The sequence below is a fragment of the Panthera uncia genome, assembly GCF_023721935.1.
Source record: "Panthera uncia isolate 11264 chromosome B2 unlocalized genomic scaffold, Puncia_PCG_1.0 HiC_scaffold_24, whole genome shotgun sequence".
NCBI classification, from domain to species: Eukaryota; Metazoa; Chordata; class Mammalia; order Carnivora; family Felidae; genus Panthera; species Panthera uncia.
Genome location: NW_026057580.1, coordinates 6,673,247 through 6,690,678, shown reverse-complemented (window position 1 = coordinate 6,690,678; position 17,432 = coordinate 6,673,247). Strand labels below are relative to the sequence as shown.

General features: G+C 35.9%; 1 protein-coding gene across 4 annotated transcripts in view; it reads right to left on the bottom strand.

The window, feature by feature from the left end:
* Positions 1 to 17,432, bottom strand: part of SRPK1 (SRSF protein kinase 1) — an 82,840-nt gene that overhangs the window by 36,518 nt on the left and 28,890 nt on the right. The window contains exon 2 of one of the 4 annotated variants that reach the window (XM_049652752.1): positions 11,346 to 11,634. The exons of the other annotated variants lie outside the window; for them this stretch is intronic. Coding sequence (XP_049508709.1) covers positions 11,346 to 11,374 — 29 coding nt within the window. The 5' untranslated portion in view covers positions 11,375 to 11,634. The remainder of the gene's footprint in view (positions 1 to 11,345; positions 11,635 to 17,432) is intronic. 4 annotated transcript variants of the gene reach the window in all.

The following is a 17,432-nucleotide window of genomic DNA, read 5'->3' as shown; positions in this document are numbered from 1 at the left end:
CTGTTAAGTTTCTCAGGATCCACATAAGAGTGAAACCATATGGTATCTGTCTTTCTCTGTATGGCTTATTTCACTTAGCATCACACTCTCCAGTTCCATCTACGTTGCTACAAAGGGCCATATTTCATTCTTTCTCATTGCCACGTAGTAAAAAAGTTTATTAATGTTTATCATTTATTTTTGAGAGACAGAGAATGAGCAGGGGAGGAGCAGAGAGCAAGGGAGACACAGAACCCAAAGCAGGCTCCAAGCTCTGAGCTGTCAGAGCCTGACACAGGGCTAGAACTCATGAACCATGAGATCATGACCCGAGCTGAAGTCAGATGCTTAACCGACTGAGCCACCCAGGTGCCCCAACAACAAAAAAATTTTAATAGCAAAACCAGTTATATGGGCTATTGAGACAGAAGACATACCTTGGCAAGCAACACTTAATGATTCAGATTAGATTTTTGGTGACCTTTCCAACCTACCTCACTTCTTGACACTTTTGGTCTTCCAGGAACACAGAGCAGCTATAAAACTACATGATTCAATGTGTTCATTTTTAGTGAAAACGTGTCTTTGGAAAACTTAATTAAGAACTACCCGGCCCAACTTCCTGGATAGAAATAATGAGTCTGAATGAATATTCCTAAAATTCAGATCAAAATGAATTTCTACAACAGATCTCTAATTTCAAACTTGTTGCCTTTTACAATTAAAATTACAATTTAAACATAAAACTGGGGTGCCTGGTTGGCTCAGTCAGATAAGTAAGTGTCTGATTCCTGATCTCAAGGTCATGAGTACAAGCCTTGCGGTGGGCTCCACACTGGAAGTGGAGCCTACTTAAAAACAAAAAGCAAAAAACAAACGAAATTACTATATGATTTTAAGAAGAACGAAAATTGTGAAAAATCTGAAAAGTACTGAGGTATAAGTGAAAACCAGACATAAAAATGCTGGAATATTAGAACCCTACAAATATCATGGGATTCGTTATGTTAAAAATTGTTTTTTAAAGATTTGAATATTCTTGGAAGCAAATACATTTGTGAACAGAAGTTTTTAGTTATAAAACTGTACATTAAATAGCATTCCCAGTTAAAGGATTTATGATTGAATTATAGACTGCAAGTCACAACGAGAAATGCAAGACTCTACCCTGAGACATGTGTTGACACAGAAGAAACTCTCTTCTTATTCTAAAACAATACAGAAAGAGATCACCTAAGAAAAAAATCCTACTTTAACTTTTAAATATCATTTTAAAAATATGCTAAATTTATATAGAAGCATTAATTTCAAATAGAGAACGTCTTAATGTTCAGTCATCTCTCTGTGGCAGATGTCCTGTTCCTTCAGTCCCAGAGTCTTCCTCTGTCTTGATTTACGTCTTCATTTCCATAGTGCATATTATTGGTAATTTCTGAAGAATGAGTGCATGGGAGGTAAATTTATTAAGATCTCTCCTATTATTTTATCCTCACTCTTGACTGCCAGTCTGAGTAAAAAATAAATGCTCCGTTGCCTTCTAGCTTTCAGTGGTGCTGACAAATCCAATCAATGCCTTCCCATTTCTGAGTCTCCAAACAGGGATTGTTTTTTCTCCCTGGAAGGAAGAAATCTTATTTTTAAAGAATTTTCTATTTTTTTAAATTTTATTTTTTAAACGTTTTTAATTTTATTTTTTTGAAAGACAGAGACAGAATGCAAGCAGGGGAAGGGCAGAGAGAGAGGGAGACACAGAATTCAAAGCAGGCTCTAGGCTCTGAGCTGTCAGCATAGAGCCCGATGTGGGGCTCGAACCCATGGATGAGAGATCATGACCTGAGCCCAAGTCAGATGCTCAACCAACTGAGCCATCCGGGCACCCCAAGAATTTGCTCTTTAATTCCCATATTCTGAAATTTCCTGAATGGCTTTTTGAAAATCTAACTTGCTAAGTACTTTCTGTATCAGTACTTACACAGTAGAGATTCATTTAGTTCTGAGAAAGTTTCCTATATTTCAATGTGAATTTAATCCTCTGTCTATTCTCTCTGGAACTCTTTTTTTTCCCCCCAGATGCGGGACCCTCTGGCTTACTACATTAATTTCCTTACATTTTCTATCTCTTTAGATCTTGTTGTTCTATTTTCAACACTTATCCTTCTAACTTGTGTTGTCTGTTACATTTCTACCATATTTTTAATTTCCTAAACTTTGGTCTTTTTTTGTTTTTTTTATTAAAGTAAACTCTGTGGGGTTTGAACTCATGACCCTGAGATCAAGAATCATATGCTCTAGGGGCGCCTGGGTGGCTCAGTCGGTTAAGTGTCCAACTTCAGCTCAGGTCATGATCTCGCAGTTCGTGAGTTCGAGCCCCATGCTGAGATCTGTGCTGACAGCTCAGAGCCTGGAGCCTGCTTCAGATTCTGACTCCCTCTCTCTCTGCTCCTCCCCTGCTCATGCTCTCTAATCTCTCAAAAAAGAAATAAACGTTTTAAAAAAATTAAACAAACAAAAAAGAAGCTTAAGCTCTACCAGCTGAGCCAGCCAGGTGCCCCTTTTTTGCTCTTAATGTTCCTTTTTTACAGACTCCTGAACAGTTTCAATGATGCACTGTAATCTTTTACCTTAAGGATACTATTTATAGTTTTAAGTTTCCTTCTGATCCTTGCATCATCTTGGCTTTCTCAAACTGCCGATGTTTTACTAATCCCATACTTTTTACATATGATGTCCCTCAAGGAATATCAAACAACTGAAAAAAGTCTCTGTCATAAAAAGACAAAAAACAAAAAAACAAAAAAAGAAATTTTGAGGAAACAGAGACAGTTACTAATAGATAATGAGGATGATGACATGATTAAAGAATTCAGAATCACTGTTAACTTTTATTGATGATGGGTGTTAAGAGAAAAAAAAATCAGAAGAAATGTTACAGAAAGAAATTTCAGCTTATTAATATTAGGAACTGAAACCCATTCTTCCTGGAACAAAAAAAAGGAGAGTTCTAAAATAATTTCAGTCTGTGCCTTTAAACTCTTTATACCTACACTTCATGTCTCAAATATTTGCTATTCATGTTCAGAAGAAAGAAATTATGTCAGCACTTTAAAGCATATAAAATTTAACCCAGTACACTTACAAAATCTCGAATAAACTGAAACAGACAACAGATAAAATTTTAATAGCAGTATGATTTCAAAAGAGTCAAATAATTTGTAACCTGATCAAAAGAGCAATAATGTTAGAAATAAGAATATACTTGGCCAGAATACAGAATGAAGCCAAGGCAAAAATCTATGAAGAAGGCAGAAAGTACTGGAAAAGTGTGACAGTTGCCGAAACCAAGAGGCAGACGCTTAACTAACTGAGCCAACCAGGTGCCCCCTGCTGCCATTTCTAAGGATCCTTTCAATTCAGATTCCATTCCTGGTATAATTCTCATTCCTAACCATCCTTCACCCCAATCACTAATCACCCAAATATATAGTAAAAACAAAGTGCCAAACAAAAACTTACTGTCTTTGTGAGCAAATACTATATATCGATAATTGCCATGAAGAATATGCTACTTATGAGTTTTTACTTAAACATTTCAGGAACTTACATATTTACATGAATGAACTACGTGAACTTCCCATCCCCTGCCTTTTTTTTTTTTTTTTTTTTAACCAAGTCTATTAGTAACCCACTAAATTGGTTTATAACCTCCTAGCAGGTTGGCTTGAAAAAAACTGTCCTAGAATTATTTTTAATTTCTTCAGTGAGATAGAATTCACATGCCATAAATTCACCAATCTAAAGCATATAAATCAGTGGTTTTAGTATATTCACAGAGCTGTACAATCTCACCACAACCTAAATTTAGGACATTTTCATGACTCCCACAAAAAACACTAATCCCATTAGCAGTAACTCACCATTACACCTTTCCCTTAGACTCTGAAAGCCATTAATCTACTTTCTGTCTCTAAGAATTTGCCTATTTTGGACACTTCATGTAAGTGGAACCACTCAATGTGTGGTCTTCTCTGACTTCTTTCACATAGCATGTTTTCAAGGTTCATCCCATGTTGTAGGATGTAGCAGTTCTTCATTACTTCTTATGGATGAATAATATTCCATTATATGGATAAACACATTTCATTTATCCAGTCATCAGTTGATGGACATTTGGGTTGTTTCCATTTTTTGGCTATTATGAGTCATGCTGCTATCTTGATTTAAAGAGGAAATGAAATTTAAAATTTCAAAGTATTTAGAAATGAGTGCATTACATGTTAAAATCTGTGACACTCAGTTTCACCCAAGAGAAATATTTGTAACCTTGACTATACCAATTATAAAACAAAAGCTGTTATTAAATAAAGAGCTAAAAACAAAAACAGAAGGAATAAGAATTTTAAACTCCAAATCAAAAGTTAATTATTTGTAAAAGATGAGTAAGATAAGGCTTTAGGAAAATAAATTAAAAAAAAAAATCCTGTAACGATGTAACAGTAATGGAGATTAAAAAATTGAAAATCCATATCCTAAAAAAGGCAACAAAAGTCCAGACAGTTTTCAGGTCAAGTGCTACTACATTTTCAAAAAAGGGTTATTGGATAGCTTTCTTTTTATAAACGTTCCAGTACATCCTAAGAATTGCAAAAGGTCTCCACTTTGAGATCACTGGCTTACCCCTGACTTCCAAGGCTGAGAAGAAAGACACACACATGTATACAATGCACATACAAACAACCAATAGAAAACCATTGGTTTAGACTGTCTATTAGTCTGTCTTTTCAATGAGCTTTATGTAAAATTACCGAGTAACATTCACAAGCAAATTTTTATAAAACGATAAGCCAAACAAAAATAAATCTATTACTGTCATTCATTACTAAATATATGTACAGAAGAAAAGAACACAAAAATTATGAAAATGTCAGACAAAACTCAAGATGCATTTGGGATCGAAATCCTTGATAAACTAGGAAAAAACTTAACTTAAAGATATCTACTAGAAACCCATAGAAATATTACATACATAGTTCTACAAATCAGAAGATCTTCATTACAGTAAAACAGTTTTATGGTACTTTTCAAAGTTGTACTGACAGTCTTAGATGATAATTTAAGGCAAGAAAAAGAACCAGATTTGTCACCATTACAAAGTGGCTAATTTTATCCAGAAATTTTGAGAAAAACAACCAATTATAAAAGTATTTCTACAGACTAGCAATAACCAATAAAAAATATAATTGATAAAATACAATGAATTTACAGTAATAATACAAAATTGAAAAATATGTGATGCTTTAACAAACAAAAAGAAAAGCTATTCCTAGATAGGAAAAATCAAAACTGTAAACGTGTCTATTTTCCAGAAAGTAATCTATATACATTCAAAATCATCTCAATCAAAATCAACAGGATATTTTGTAGAACCTGTCCAGTAAAATCTAAGAAAAGAAAATTAGCTAAAACAGCCAAGATTTTTTTAAAAAGAGAAATAATTGGGAACTTGGCCTCTAAGGAGTAAGATATAATAAACAACTATAGTAATTAAAATCCTGTAACACTGATACTGGATTAGAATGAAATCAAGTATTGGATTAATGGAGCATTTCAAAACAATGGGAAAAACACTGACTGTTTATGATAATCACTGGGAAAATCAGCTATGTGGGGGAATGGGTCCTTCCAAGGAGGCAGGTAGATAGATCAATGAGACGGGATGTGATAAAATGTGAAGAAATGGGCCTTAAGCCAAGAACTGCATGCAGGTGGCCTGTAGAAGGTGTGAAAGACAAAAAATGGACTCTTCCCTAGAGACCCCAGAGGAATACTGATCTGCTGACCCATTTTAGACTTCTAACTAACCTCCAGAAATGTAAGATGGTAACTTTGTGTTGTTTTAAGCTACTAAATTTATGGTAATTTGTTACAGCGGCAATAGGAAACTAATACAGCCACGTAGCATTACTAATATGTCAATTCAAGAAAGATTGAAATGGTCCATGAACATATACAAGTATCTCAAAATCAACAGCAACAGGGAAACAAATTAAAACAAAAATCTTTTGGGGCACCTGGGTTGCTCAGCCATTTAAGCGTCTGACTTTGGCTCAGGTTATGATCTCATGGTTTGTGAGTTCAAGCCCCACGTTGGGTTCTGTGCTGACAGCTCACAGCCTGGAACCTGTTTCAGATTCTGTGTCTCCCTCTCTCTCTGGCCCCCTAACTCTCTCTCTCTCTCTCTCAAAAATAAATAATGAAAACATTTTTTAAAAGTTAAGAAAAACCACAATGGTCTAAAAAAGACCATTTTTGCCACTGACTTGGCAGAAATTAAAAAGGATTAATTTCACATGTTGACAAGGATTTGGAGGGCATAGATGGGCATTCTTTTATGCTGTTAATGGGGCTAATGTGTGAGTCTTTTTGAAAGGTAATTTGGCAGTTTAAAGTTTAAAAAATACATATCCTTTGACTTGGTAATAGTCCACTTCTGGGAGGCAATAATAATGGAATGGTTAAGAGCCCAAGTTCTGGAGGGTGACTGCTTGAATAATGAATCTGTCCTACCTTCTATAAGATGTGTGACTGAAGTCACTTAAGATCCCAAGTTTCACAAATGACCCATCTACAAAATGCCTAGTAAGTAGGTAGTGCTTGTTATTAGCTGTTATTAATGCATTCTAAAGTACATATACATGTTTAAAACAACTATGTCGGTGAGGACTCAGAGAAATTGGAACCCTTGTGCATTGTTGATGAGAACGTAAAAATGGTGCAGATGCTATGGAAAACAGTACGGTGAGTACTCAAAAAATAAAAAATATAATTGCCATAGAATCCAGCAATTCTACTTCTGGGTATACACCTAAAAGAACTGAAAGCAAGGACTCAAATATTAAATAAGCACAGAGTTTCAGTTCTAGAAGATGAAAGAAGATGGGGATAGATGGTGGTGATGATTGCACAACAATGTGAATGTATGTAATATCACTAAACTACACTTAAAAATGGTTAAGATGTTTGTTATGTGTACCTTATCACAAGTTGAAAAAAAAAACCAAAACATCAACCTAGAAAAACTCACAATCCAACCCCAAACACCATGACAGAATTTGTAACAGTGCTTTGGCATGATGCTGTGATGTCACACAATATATAGATCCCTAGATCTTTTAATTAAGCAGGAAATAAAAATACTAAATTAAAAAAAGGAAAGCCATCACTTTATTGTTAGTGTGACATAAATGAATACAATTTGTAATCAATAGTAGCAGTAATTTAAGTAATTTATGGCACCTCCATAAAAAGCAAAGGTACTACAATGGAAAGCTCTCTAAGACACACCATTAAAATGAAAAAGACAAATGCCTGCTTTGGCAGTGCACATACTAAAATGAAAAAGATGAGTAGCTCAATGATACATAGAGTGTGATCCATTTCACATATTTTAAAAACGTATGTAGGTACATATACTACTATACAAACATACTGAGGGGCTTTCAAGAATACAATTGTTCACAGCGTTCCCCTGGAGGAAAGAATGAAGGAATAAGGAAGGATGTAGGGAAATATAAAGGGAGTTTTCACATTTTGTCTTGTATAATACAATTCTGAATTGTTAGGATCTTTTCCAATGAGAATTACTCATGAAATAGTCACACACTGAAAAAATAGATAAAATTAAAAACAGATAAAACTCACTGTTAAATTGGTAAGAGTGCAGGGACAGGACTGCTACTGTCTGTTTTTTTTTTTTTTTTTTTTAAGTTTACTTATTTTGAGAGAGTGTGCACGTGAGCAGGGCAGGGACAGAGAAAGAGAGAGGGAGAGAGAATCCCAAGCAGGCTCGATACTGTCAGTGTGGAGACCAATGTAGGGCTCCAACACATAAACCGTAAGATCATGATCTGAGCCGAAATCAAGAGTCAGATGCTTAACTGAGCCACCCTGGTGCCCCTGGATTGCTACTTTCACACTCAGCTTCATTTTCTGTCCAGCATAATTTCTGAAAGGAAATGACCCTCTACAACTTGCCAAGGCCGCCAATCACATGGCTCTATCCACCCTATCTCCCTAGACAGGTGGACACATGATCTAAGCAAGATCTAGAATCCTTTTTAGAGGGAAATGACAGATGCAGGGCTCTATTTCTGAAATCTTAAGCAATAAGGACCAAGGAGTTGTCAGAGATGATTACTGCCACCAAGTAGGGAGATAATGTCTGAGAATGAAGTCAAAATAAAAATAAAGCTAAGACATTTATTGGCTAGGGGTGGAAAAAAATAGGTACCGAATGTATCTCCAGTGTCCAGAGGCAGTTCCCTACCTATTAATCCCTCTGGATATAGCCTGAGTTTGAACTGGGTACTTATAAAAAGAAGCATTCTAAATAAGACACATACATAAACACAATGAGGCAATAATTGCAACAATTTTAAACTATTCCACTTCTAAATATTTATCCTATAAATTAAAATAAATACACACATGAACACAGACTTTATAATAATGTCAACTTCTTAGTTTTGATACAGTTACATAAAAAGCAACTACTGGGGGAAACCGGATGAAGGGTAACTGAGATCTTCCTATACTATCTCTGCAACTTCCTGTGAATCTGCAATTATTTTAAAATTTAAAAAGCTTTAAAAATTTGTGGAAAAAATCAAGATACACACAAAGATTTGGACATAATGTTTATCATAGTATTTATTATAGCAAAAAATTAGAAACAAAAACTTTAAGATGATGGATTACACAACATTTATATTATCTTCCTGCCCCAAGCCAATAAAACTAAAACAAAGGATACATTAATAAATCTAAAACAATGTGGAAACAGAGAGAGAGAGCAACATCCTAACAACCTAGAAAACCAAAGGTGGGGTGAGTCACAGTGGTGGAGGGAGACAGCCAACCTATCATTAAACTATGGATACAGAGATATGATGGAAAGCGGGTATAAGAAGAGGGATGGTAAAAAGAGTTTTATAAACTGAAAGTTTGTAAAATAGCATTGATACCCTAACACAGCACAGTAGACAGCCTGGAATTTATCCTGTAGGGCTATGATCCCTAAAGAAAATGAACACAAACAGAATAACAAAGGCTGTCAGTGTGGATACTGGTACTCCAGAATAAAGTTCTCCAGATTCTGGTGCCCGGCATCATGGTGGTGTTCTGCCTATTCACCTGTAAGAAAAATCCTTGGTAAGGACACAGGGCTTTCAATTAGTTCTCTAATTGTTCATCTCATAAATATGAAAAGCTGACCAAGTATAAGTAAACATTTGAGGAAAACCTCCAACCCCCAAAGATAGAGACCAAGATAAACAACTAGAAAACTGATCCTAGAGGAGAGAAATGCATTCAGGAAGAACACGATTTTTAAAACTACAGTTGACCCTTGAACAACATGGGTATGAATTATGTGGGATTATTTATATGCAATTTTTTTTGACAAATACAGTACAGTCCTGTAAACGTATTTTATGATTTTCTTAGTAACATTTTCCTTTCTCTAGCATACGTTATTGGAAGAATATAGTATCTAATATACAACATAAAAAACAACGTGTTAATCAACTACGTTATGGGCAAGATGAGGATTCTGGTCAATAGTATGCTTTTAGCAGTTGAATTTTTGGGGATTCGAAACATACATGGACTTAAAAAAATTTTTTTTAAACATTTTTATTTATGACTGATAGAGAGAGGCAGAGCATGAGCATGGGAGGGGCAGAGAGAGGGGGTGACACAGAATCCGAAGCAGGGTCCAGGCTCTGAGTTGTCAGCACAGAGCCCGATGCAGGGCTCGAACTCACGATCTGAGCCGAAGTCAGATCATACATGGACTTTTGACTGTGTTGGGGGTCAGCGTCCCTAACCCCTGTGTTCTTCAAAGGTCAACTATAATTATGTGAACAAAGAGATCTTAAATGGTATTGGCTTCCAAACGGAGTAAGATTCACTAAAGGAAAAGTAATGAGTGAAAAAGAAGCTTCAGAAAATAGTCTTCTAAATGTAGGAGAAAAAAAATTACCCATGGAGATGATAAATGCACCAAAAAGAGATAAGAGGCAAAGGCAATCAATTCAGAAGGTCCAACATCTGAATAATGGGAGTTGCAGAACAAGAGATTTGGAGGGGAGGATATAATTAAAGAAATACAAGGAATGTGTGGGGATTAAATGGAATCCCCATTTAAATCAGAAGAGCCCTCCTGGTGCTAACCTGGATTACTTTTACCTACAAAGAGATAAATTACTAAGGAAATTTCAGAATCCAGTGTTATGATCCTAAAGGCTTCTAGGGGGGAAAAAGGTTTAAAAGGGCAATAATCACACTGGCATTAAATGTCTCATTTAGAAACCCAGGATAAAAAAGGACCGTGAGGCAATGACTTCCAAATCCTGAGTAAAATCTTTCTTTTCTTTCTTTTTTTAGCCATTCTAACTCTGAATTGCATTGGAGGGCAGAGTCTTTTAAACATGGAGGGATTTTCCTTCCCTTTCCCTTCCTTTCCTTAGTAGGCTCCATACTGGGCAAGCCCCAATGTGGGGCCTGACCTCATGATCCTGAGATCAAGAGTTGGCCGCTTAACCAACTGAGTCACCCAGGCGCATCCATAATTCATCTTTTCTGAAGAAGTTACTTGAGGACAGAAAACAAAAGGTAAAACTGAGATAGAAAACATAAGATCCAGGTAAACAGTGAGTCCAAAAGAGAGGACAGGAAAAAAAGGTTCCAAGAGAAGAACTGTAAAGAAAACTATGGGGATTCAGAAGTGCACTTGTGATGAGTACTAGGTCGTGTATGGAAGTGCTAAGTCACTATATTGCACACCTGAAACGAATATAGCACCATATATGTTAACTATACTGGAATTAAAAAAAAAAAAAAAACAAACCTGAAATGCATTTAATCTGAAATTAATCCAGAGCCAGAGACCAGAGGTCTCTAAGACAGATCTCAGGGAAAACACATAGACAAGAAAGTATACCTGAAACACTGGAGGTACATGATAAAAGGAGACGACACAAAGCAGAAAAACAGAATTCCAGAAAACCACCAAAAGTCAAACAAAAAAGGATATACAATTATAGGTATAGCTGTTAAAGTAACATAAGTTACTGATGGATTATTGATTTTCCACTTTCAAAATCAACATGATTAAACATGCATCTAGGGGGCTGACTGTAATCCTTTCTAGGGACTTCAGAGGGCAGGCACCATCTTTGTGCTCTCCTGCCATGCTCTGGAGCACCAGGGCCTGCTAGAGGGGAATTTTACATGCAGTTGGTACTCTGGTTTTTATGTCCTGTGCCCTGGTTTTTGAAGCTGCCACTGAGAGGATAACCTATCATCACCTGGTTCTGGTGGCCAATGGGGCTTGCATTCCAGTTCCATGGGACTGTAGAAGTCAAAGAGATACTTCTTGGCAGGAAACTATCTCCAGGGCACTGTGCAGACTGCACATCAAGGCACAACCCCTGGTCTTTCTGTGAAGGAGACCTCTTGGCTTGTCCTGGGACTTCAGTCTCAGAGACAGGCTTCAGGTTTGGCATACATCTAGTAGATTACAGAGCTGCTCTCAAGGAACATAGCTGTGGACACCTCTTGGCATTCTTCCTCTGCCTTGCTCCAGCTTGCCAGTATCTACCAGAAAAGAGATTATACACTTATCTAGAGGCCTGATTTTTGCAACTGCTGCCCAGGGGACACTGGACAGTAAGACTTATGCTTGTGATTCCACAGGAATGTATGTATCTACACACATTTAAAAGCTGCTGCCTAAGGGTCTGGCTTCCAAAGAGCCTGATTCTAGGTGCTTAAATCCTCCCCTTAGGGACATTCTCAATTACTGGGAGCTATTAAGAACTGCTTGGCATGTTCTCAAATCCTGGGATATATGAGAAATATAATAGGCTGCTTGGACAAACACAACATTTTGAAAGACAACAAGAGTTGGGGTAGGGTTAAACAATAAGGTTCATCTCCTACATGAGGCCACTCCTTCAAGACTGGGAGAGGTGGCTGTTTCCAACCAACCAAGAGAGTCAAGCAAAATGATCAATCAGAAGAATATGTTTCAAACGAAAGAACAAGATAAAACCTCAGAAAAAAAAACTCTTAATGAAACAGAGGTAAGTTCAAAACAATGGTCACAAAGCTGCTCACTGAACTTGGGAGAAGAAGGGATGAACACAGTGAGAACTTTAATAGAGAGATAAGAAATACTAAAAAGTACCCAATAGAAGTCACAGAGCTGAAGAATAGAATAACTGAACTGAAAAATACACGAGATTCAACAGCAGATGAATGAAACAGAAGAAAGGATCGGTCAACTCAAAGATAGTGAAAACTTAATTAGAGTAGGAAAAAAAGTGAAGACGGTTTAAGGGGCTTATGAAACAATAACAATTGGATGAATATTTGCATTATAGAGGTCCCAAAGGTGAAGAGAAAGAGAAAGGGGTAGAAATCTTGTTTGAAGAAATAATGGCTGAAAACTTCTATAACGTGGGAAAGGAAACAGACATCCAGATCTAGGAAGCCCAGAGAATTCCAAAAAAGATGAATCCAAGGAGATCCACACCAGGACACACGATTAAAATCTTAAAAGTTAAAGACAAGGAGAAAAAGAACTCATTATGTACAATGGAACCACCATAAAATTATGAGCAGACTGTTCAGCAGAATTCTCTGCAGGCCAGAAGGGAAGAGTACAATATATTCAAAGTACTGAAAGAAAAAAACCTTCCAACCAAGAGTACCCTATTTGCAACGTTATCATTCAATATTGAAGGAGAGATGAAGTTTTCCAGACAAGCAAAAGCTAAAGGAGTTCATCACCATTAAAGCAGCCTTATAAGAAAAAGAAATGTTAAAGCGACTTCTTTAAGCTGAAAAGAAAAGGCCCTAAGTGGCAGCAAGAAAACGTAAGAATGTATCTCCCTCAAGAAGCAAACATATTGTAAAGAAACATAATTAATCACCATAAAGCTAGATGGAGGTTAAAAGACAAAAGCAGTAAAAACAACTATGATTATAATAATGAGTTAAGGGATACACAAGTAAAAAGTGACATCAAAACAAAAAACATGGGGTTGGGAGAGCTTTAGAATGGGCTCAAACTTAAGTTGTCATTAACTTAAAACAGATTATTAGATATAAGTTGTTGTATGTAAGCTTCATGGTAACCACAAAGCAAAAATCTATAGTGAATACACAAAAGGTAAAGAGAAAGGAATACACAATTGTATCAGTAAAAAAAGTCATTAAATCACAAAGAGAGCAAGAGAAGAAACAGAGAGGAACTACAAAACCAGCCAGCAAACAACTAAGTACATACCTGTCAACAATTACTTTAAATGTAAATGGAATAAATGCTCCAACCAAGACATAGAATGGTTGAATGGATAAAAAGCCAACACTCATCTATATGTGGCCTACAAGAGACTCACTTCAGATGTAAGAACACACAGACTGAAAATGAAAGTATAGAATGATATCCCATGCAAATGGAAACCAAAAGAAAGCTGGACTAGCTATACTTTTATCAGAAAAAAATGGACTTTAAAACAAAGACTGTAATAAGAGACAAAGATGGCATTATGAAATGATAAAGGGGTCAATCCAACAGTAGGATATGACATTTATAAATATGTATGTACCTAACATTGAAGCACCTAAATATACAAAGCAAATATTAACAGATCTCAAGGGAGAAAAGGACAGCAATGATATGGTAATAACAGGGAGTTTTAATATCCTACTTACATTGATGGACAGATCATCCAAACAAAAAATAAGGAAACTAAGGTCTTAAATGACTCATTAGACCAGATGGACTTAACAGATACATACAGAATATGCCACCCAGAGGCAACAAAATACACGCTCTTCCAAGTGTACACGCACATTCTCTAAGACAGATTGTATGTTCACAAAACAAGTATTAATAAATATAAAAGGACTGAAATCATATCAAGCAGCTTTTCTGACAACAGTATGAAACTAGAATTACAAGAAAACTAGGAAATAAGAGATTAAACAACATGCTACTGAACAACCAATGAGTCAAAAAAATTAAAAGAGAAATAAAAAAATATCTTGAGACAAATGAAACTGAAACGTACCAAAATTTGTGGGATGCAGTACTTCTAAGGAAGGTCACAGTGACAAATGCCTACCTTAAGAAACAAGAAAAGTCTCAAACAACATAACTTTACACCTCAAGGAACTAGAAAAAGAAAAACAAAGCTCAAAGTTAGTACAAGGAAGGAAATAACAAAAACGAGAGCAGAAATATATAAAAAAGAGACTAACAAGACAACACAGAAGATCAATGAAACTAAGGGCTGGTTCTCTGAGAAGATAAACAAAACTGACAATCCTTTAAACTAGACTAAGAAAAAAAGATGACTCAAAATCAGAAATGAAAGACGAGAGGTTACAACTGCGCCTACAAATATACAAAAGATTATCAGTGACTACTATGAAACAATTATATGCTAACAAACTGGACAACCAAGAAGAAATGCATAAATTCCTAGAAACATATAACTTACCAAGACTGAATCATGAAGAAACAGAAAATCTGAACAGACCAATAACTAGGAAGGAGACTGAATCAGTAATAAAAAATCTCCCAACAAACAAAAACCAGACAGGTTCACTGGTTAAGTTCTACCTTAGAGTCAAAGAACAATACCAATTCTTCTCAAACTCTTCCAACAACGAGAAGAGGAGGGAGACCTTCCAAATTCATTTTACGAAGCCAGATTTACCCTGATCCCAAAACCAGACAAGGATACCAAAAGGAGGGAAAATTACAGGTTAATATCCCTGATAAACATAGATGCAAAAATCCTCAACAAAATATTAGCAAACCAAACTCAACAATACATTAAAGGATCATTCACCACAATCAAGGGGGACTTATTCCAGCGATGCAAGGATGGTTCAACATCCGCAAATCAGTCAACATGACACATATTAATAATAAGAAGGATAAAAATTATGATCATCTTGATAGATGAAGAAAAAGATTTAACAAAACTCAACATCCATTTATGATAAAAACTCTCAACAAAGTAGGTATAGAGAGAACATACCTTAACATAATAAAGGTCACATATGACACGGCCCACACCTGACACTGTATTCAACAGCAAGAAAGCCTTTTCTCTAAGATCAGGAACAAGACAAAGATGTTCATCTCACTGCTTCTATTCAACACTGTACTGGAAGGCCTAATCAGAGCAATTAGGCAAGAAAAAGAAATAAAAGGCATCCAAATTGGAAAGGAGTACAACTGTCACTATTTGCAGATAACATGAGGTTATATATAGAAAAAACTAAAGACTTCATCAAAGAACAGAATAAATTCAGTTCAGTTGCAGAAATCAATACACATAAATTAGTTGTGTTTCTATATAATAATGATGAACTATCAGAAAGAGAAATTAAGAAAATAACACCATAAATAAAATACCTAGGAATAAACTTAACAAGGAGGTGAAACATCTGTATATTGTAAACTATGAAAACATTAATGAAAGAAAATGAAAAAGACACAAATGAATATAAAGACAGTCTATACTCTGGATCAGAAGAATCAATATTGTTGATTAAATAAATGTACATACTACCTAAAGCAATCTACACATTCAATGGAATCCCCATCAAAATTCCAATAGCCTTTTACAAAGAAAAAGGAACAAATAACCCTAAAATTCTGTATGGAACTGTAAAAAAAAACCCAAGCAAACCAGTAACCAAAAAAATCTTGAGAAAGAACAAAGTTGGAAGTTTCATGCACCTTGATTTCAAACTACATTACAAAGCTACAGTGGTCAAAACAGTATGATACTGGCATAAAAATAGGCTCCTGGATCAACAGAACAGAATAGAGAACCCAGAAATAAATCCATGCATATATGGGTTTAAATTAATTTATGACAAAGGAGCCATGAATATATAAAGGGGAAAGAATAGTCTCTTCAATAAACAATGCTGGGAAAACTGGACAGTCATAGGCGTAAGAATGAAATTGGACCACTATTTTACACCATACACAAATAGATTAAACACTTTTAAGACTGGAAACCATGAAACTACTAGAAGAAAATATAGGTGGTAAACTCCTTGGCAAAGGTTTTGATTTTTTTCTTAATTTGACACCAAAAGCAAAAGTAAATGGGACTATATTTTGTACTAAAAAGCTGCACAGCAAAGGAAACCATCAACAAAATGAAAGGCAAGCTACTGAATGGGAGGAAACATTTGTAAATCATGTATCTGATAGGGGGCTAATATCCAAAATATTAAAGAATTCATAAAGCTCAACAGGGAAAAAATTCAATTAAAAAATTTAGATCTTCTAAAAGAAGATCTGAATAGACATTTTTCCAAAGACAGAGAGATGGCCAACAGATACATGAAAACATGTTCAACATCACTAACCACCGGGGAAATGCAAATCAAAACCTTAATGAGATATCACCTCACATCTGTTAGAAAGGCTATTAGCAAAAAAGACAAGAAATAACAAGTGTTGGTGGGGATGTGGAGAAACTGGAATACTCATACATTGCTCATGGAAATGTGAAATAATATAAACACTTTGGAAGTCTGTTAGTTTCTCAAAATGTTAAATGTTAGAATTACCACATGACCCAATAATTCTACTTCTAGGTATATATCCAGAAATGAAAACATGCGTCCACACACAAAGAAACTGTACACAACTGTTCACAAGAGCATTAATCTTAATAGCCCCAAAGTGGAAACAACTGAAATGTCCATCAACTGATGCACGGATAAATAAAAGTATATATATTCGTATGATGGAATATTATTCAGCCATAAAAAGAAATGAAGTACTGACACATCTGCAACATGGATGAACCTTAAAAACATTATACTAAGTGAAAGAAGTCAGCCACAAAAAGACCTCATATAATACTCCATTTACATGAAATGTCCAGAATTGGCAAATTCAGAGACAGAAAGTAGATTAGCTGCCAGAATCTAGGGGAAGGGTGTAAGGTGAGTGGTAATCAGTTTTGGCCTTTTTGTTTTTGGTGGTGGATGGTGGTGGATGGTGGTGGTGGTAAAAATGTTCTAAACTTATATTGTGGTAAGATGGTATGACTCTGCTCTAGGATACGGGAGAGAGAGTAGAGGTAGGATAAGTGAATTAAGTCTTCTTTAATCAAAGCAGGACTTAGGGCACCTGGGTGGCTCAGTCGGTTAAGTGTGGTTAAGTGTCTGACTCTTGATTTCAGCTCAGGTCATGATCTCACAGTTGTGAGATCGCCCCTGCGTTGGGCTCGGGGCTCCTGCTTGGGATTCTGTCCTTCTCTCTCCCTCTGCCCCTCCCTAGCTTGCACGTTTTTTTCCTTCCTTCCTTCCTTCCTTCCTTCCTTCCTTCCTTCCTTCCTTCCTTC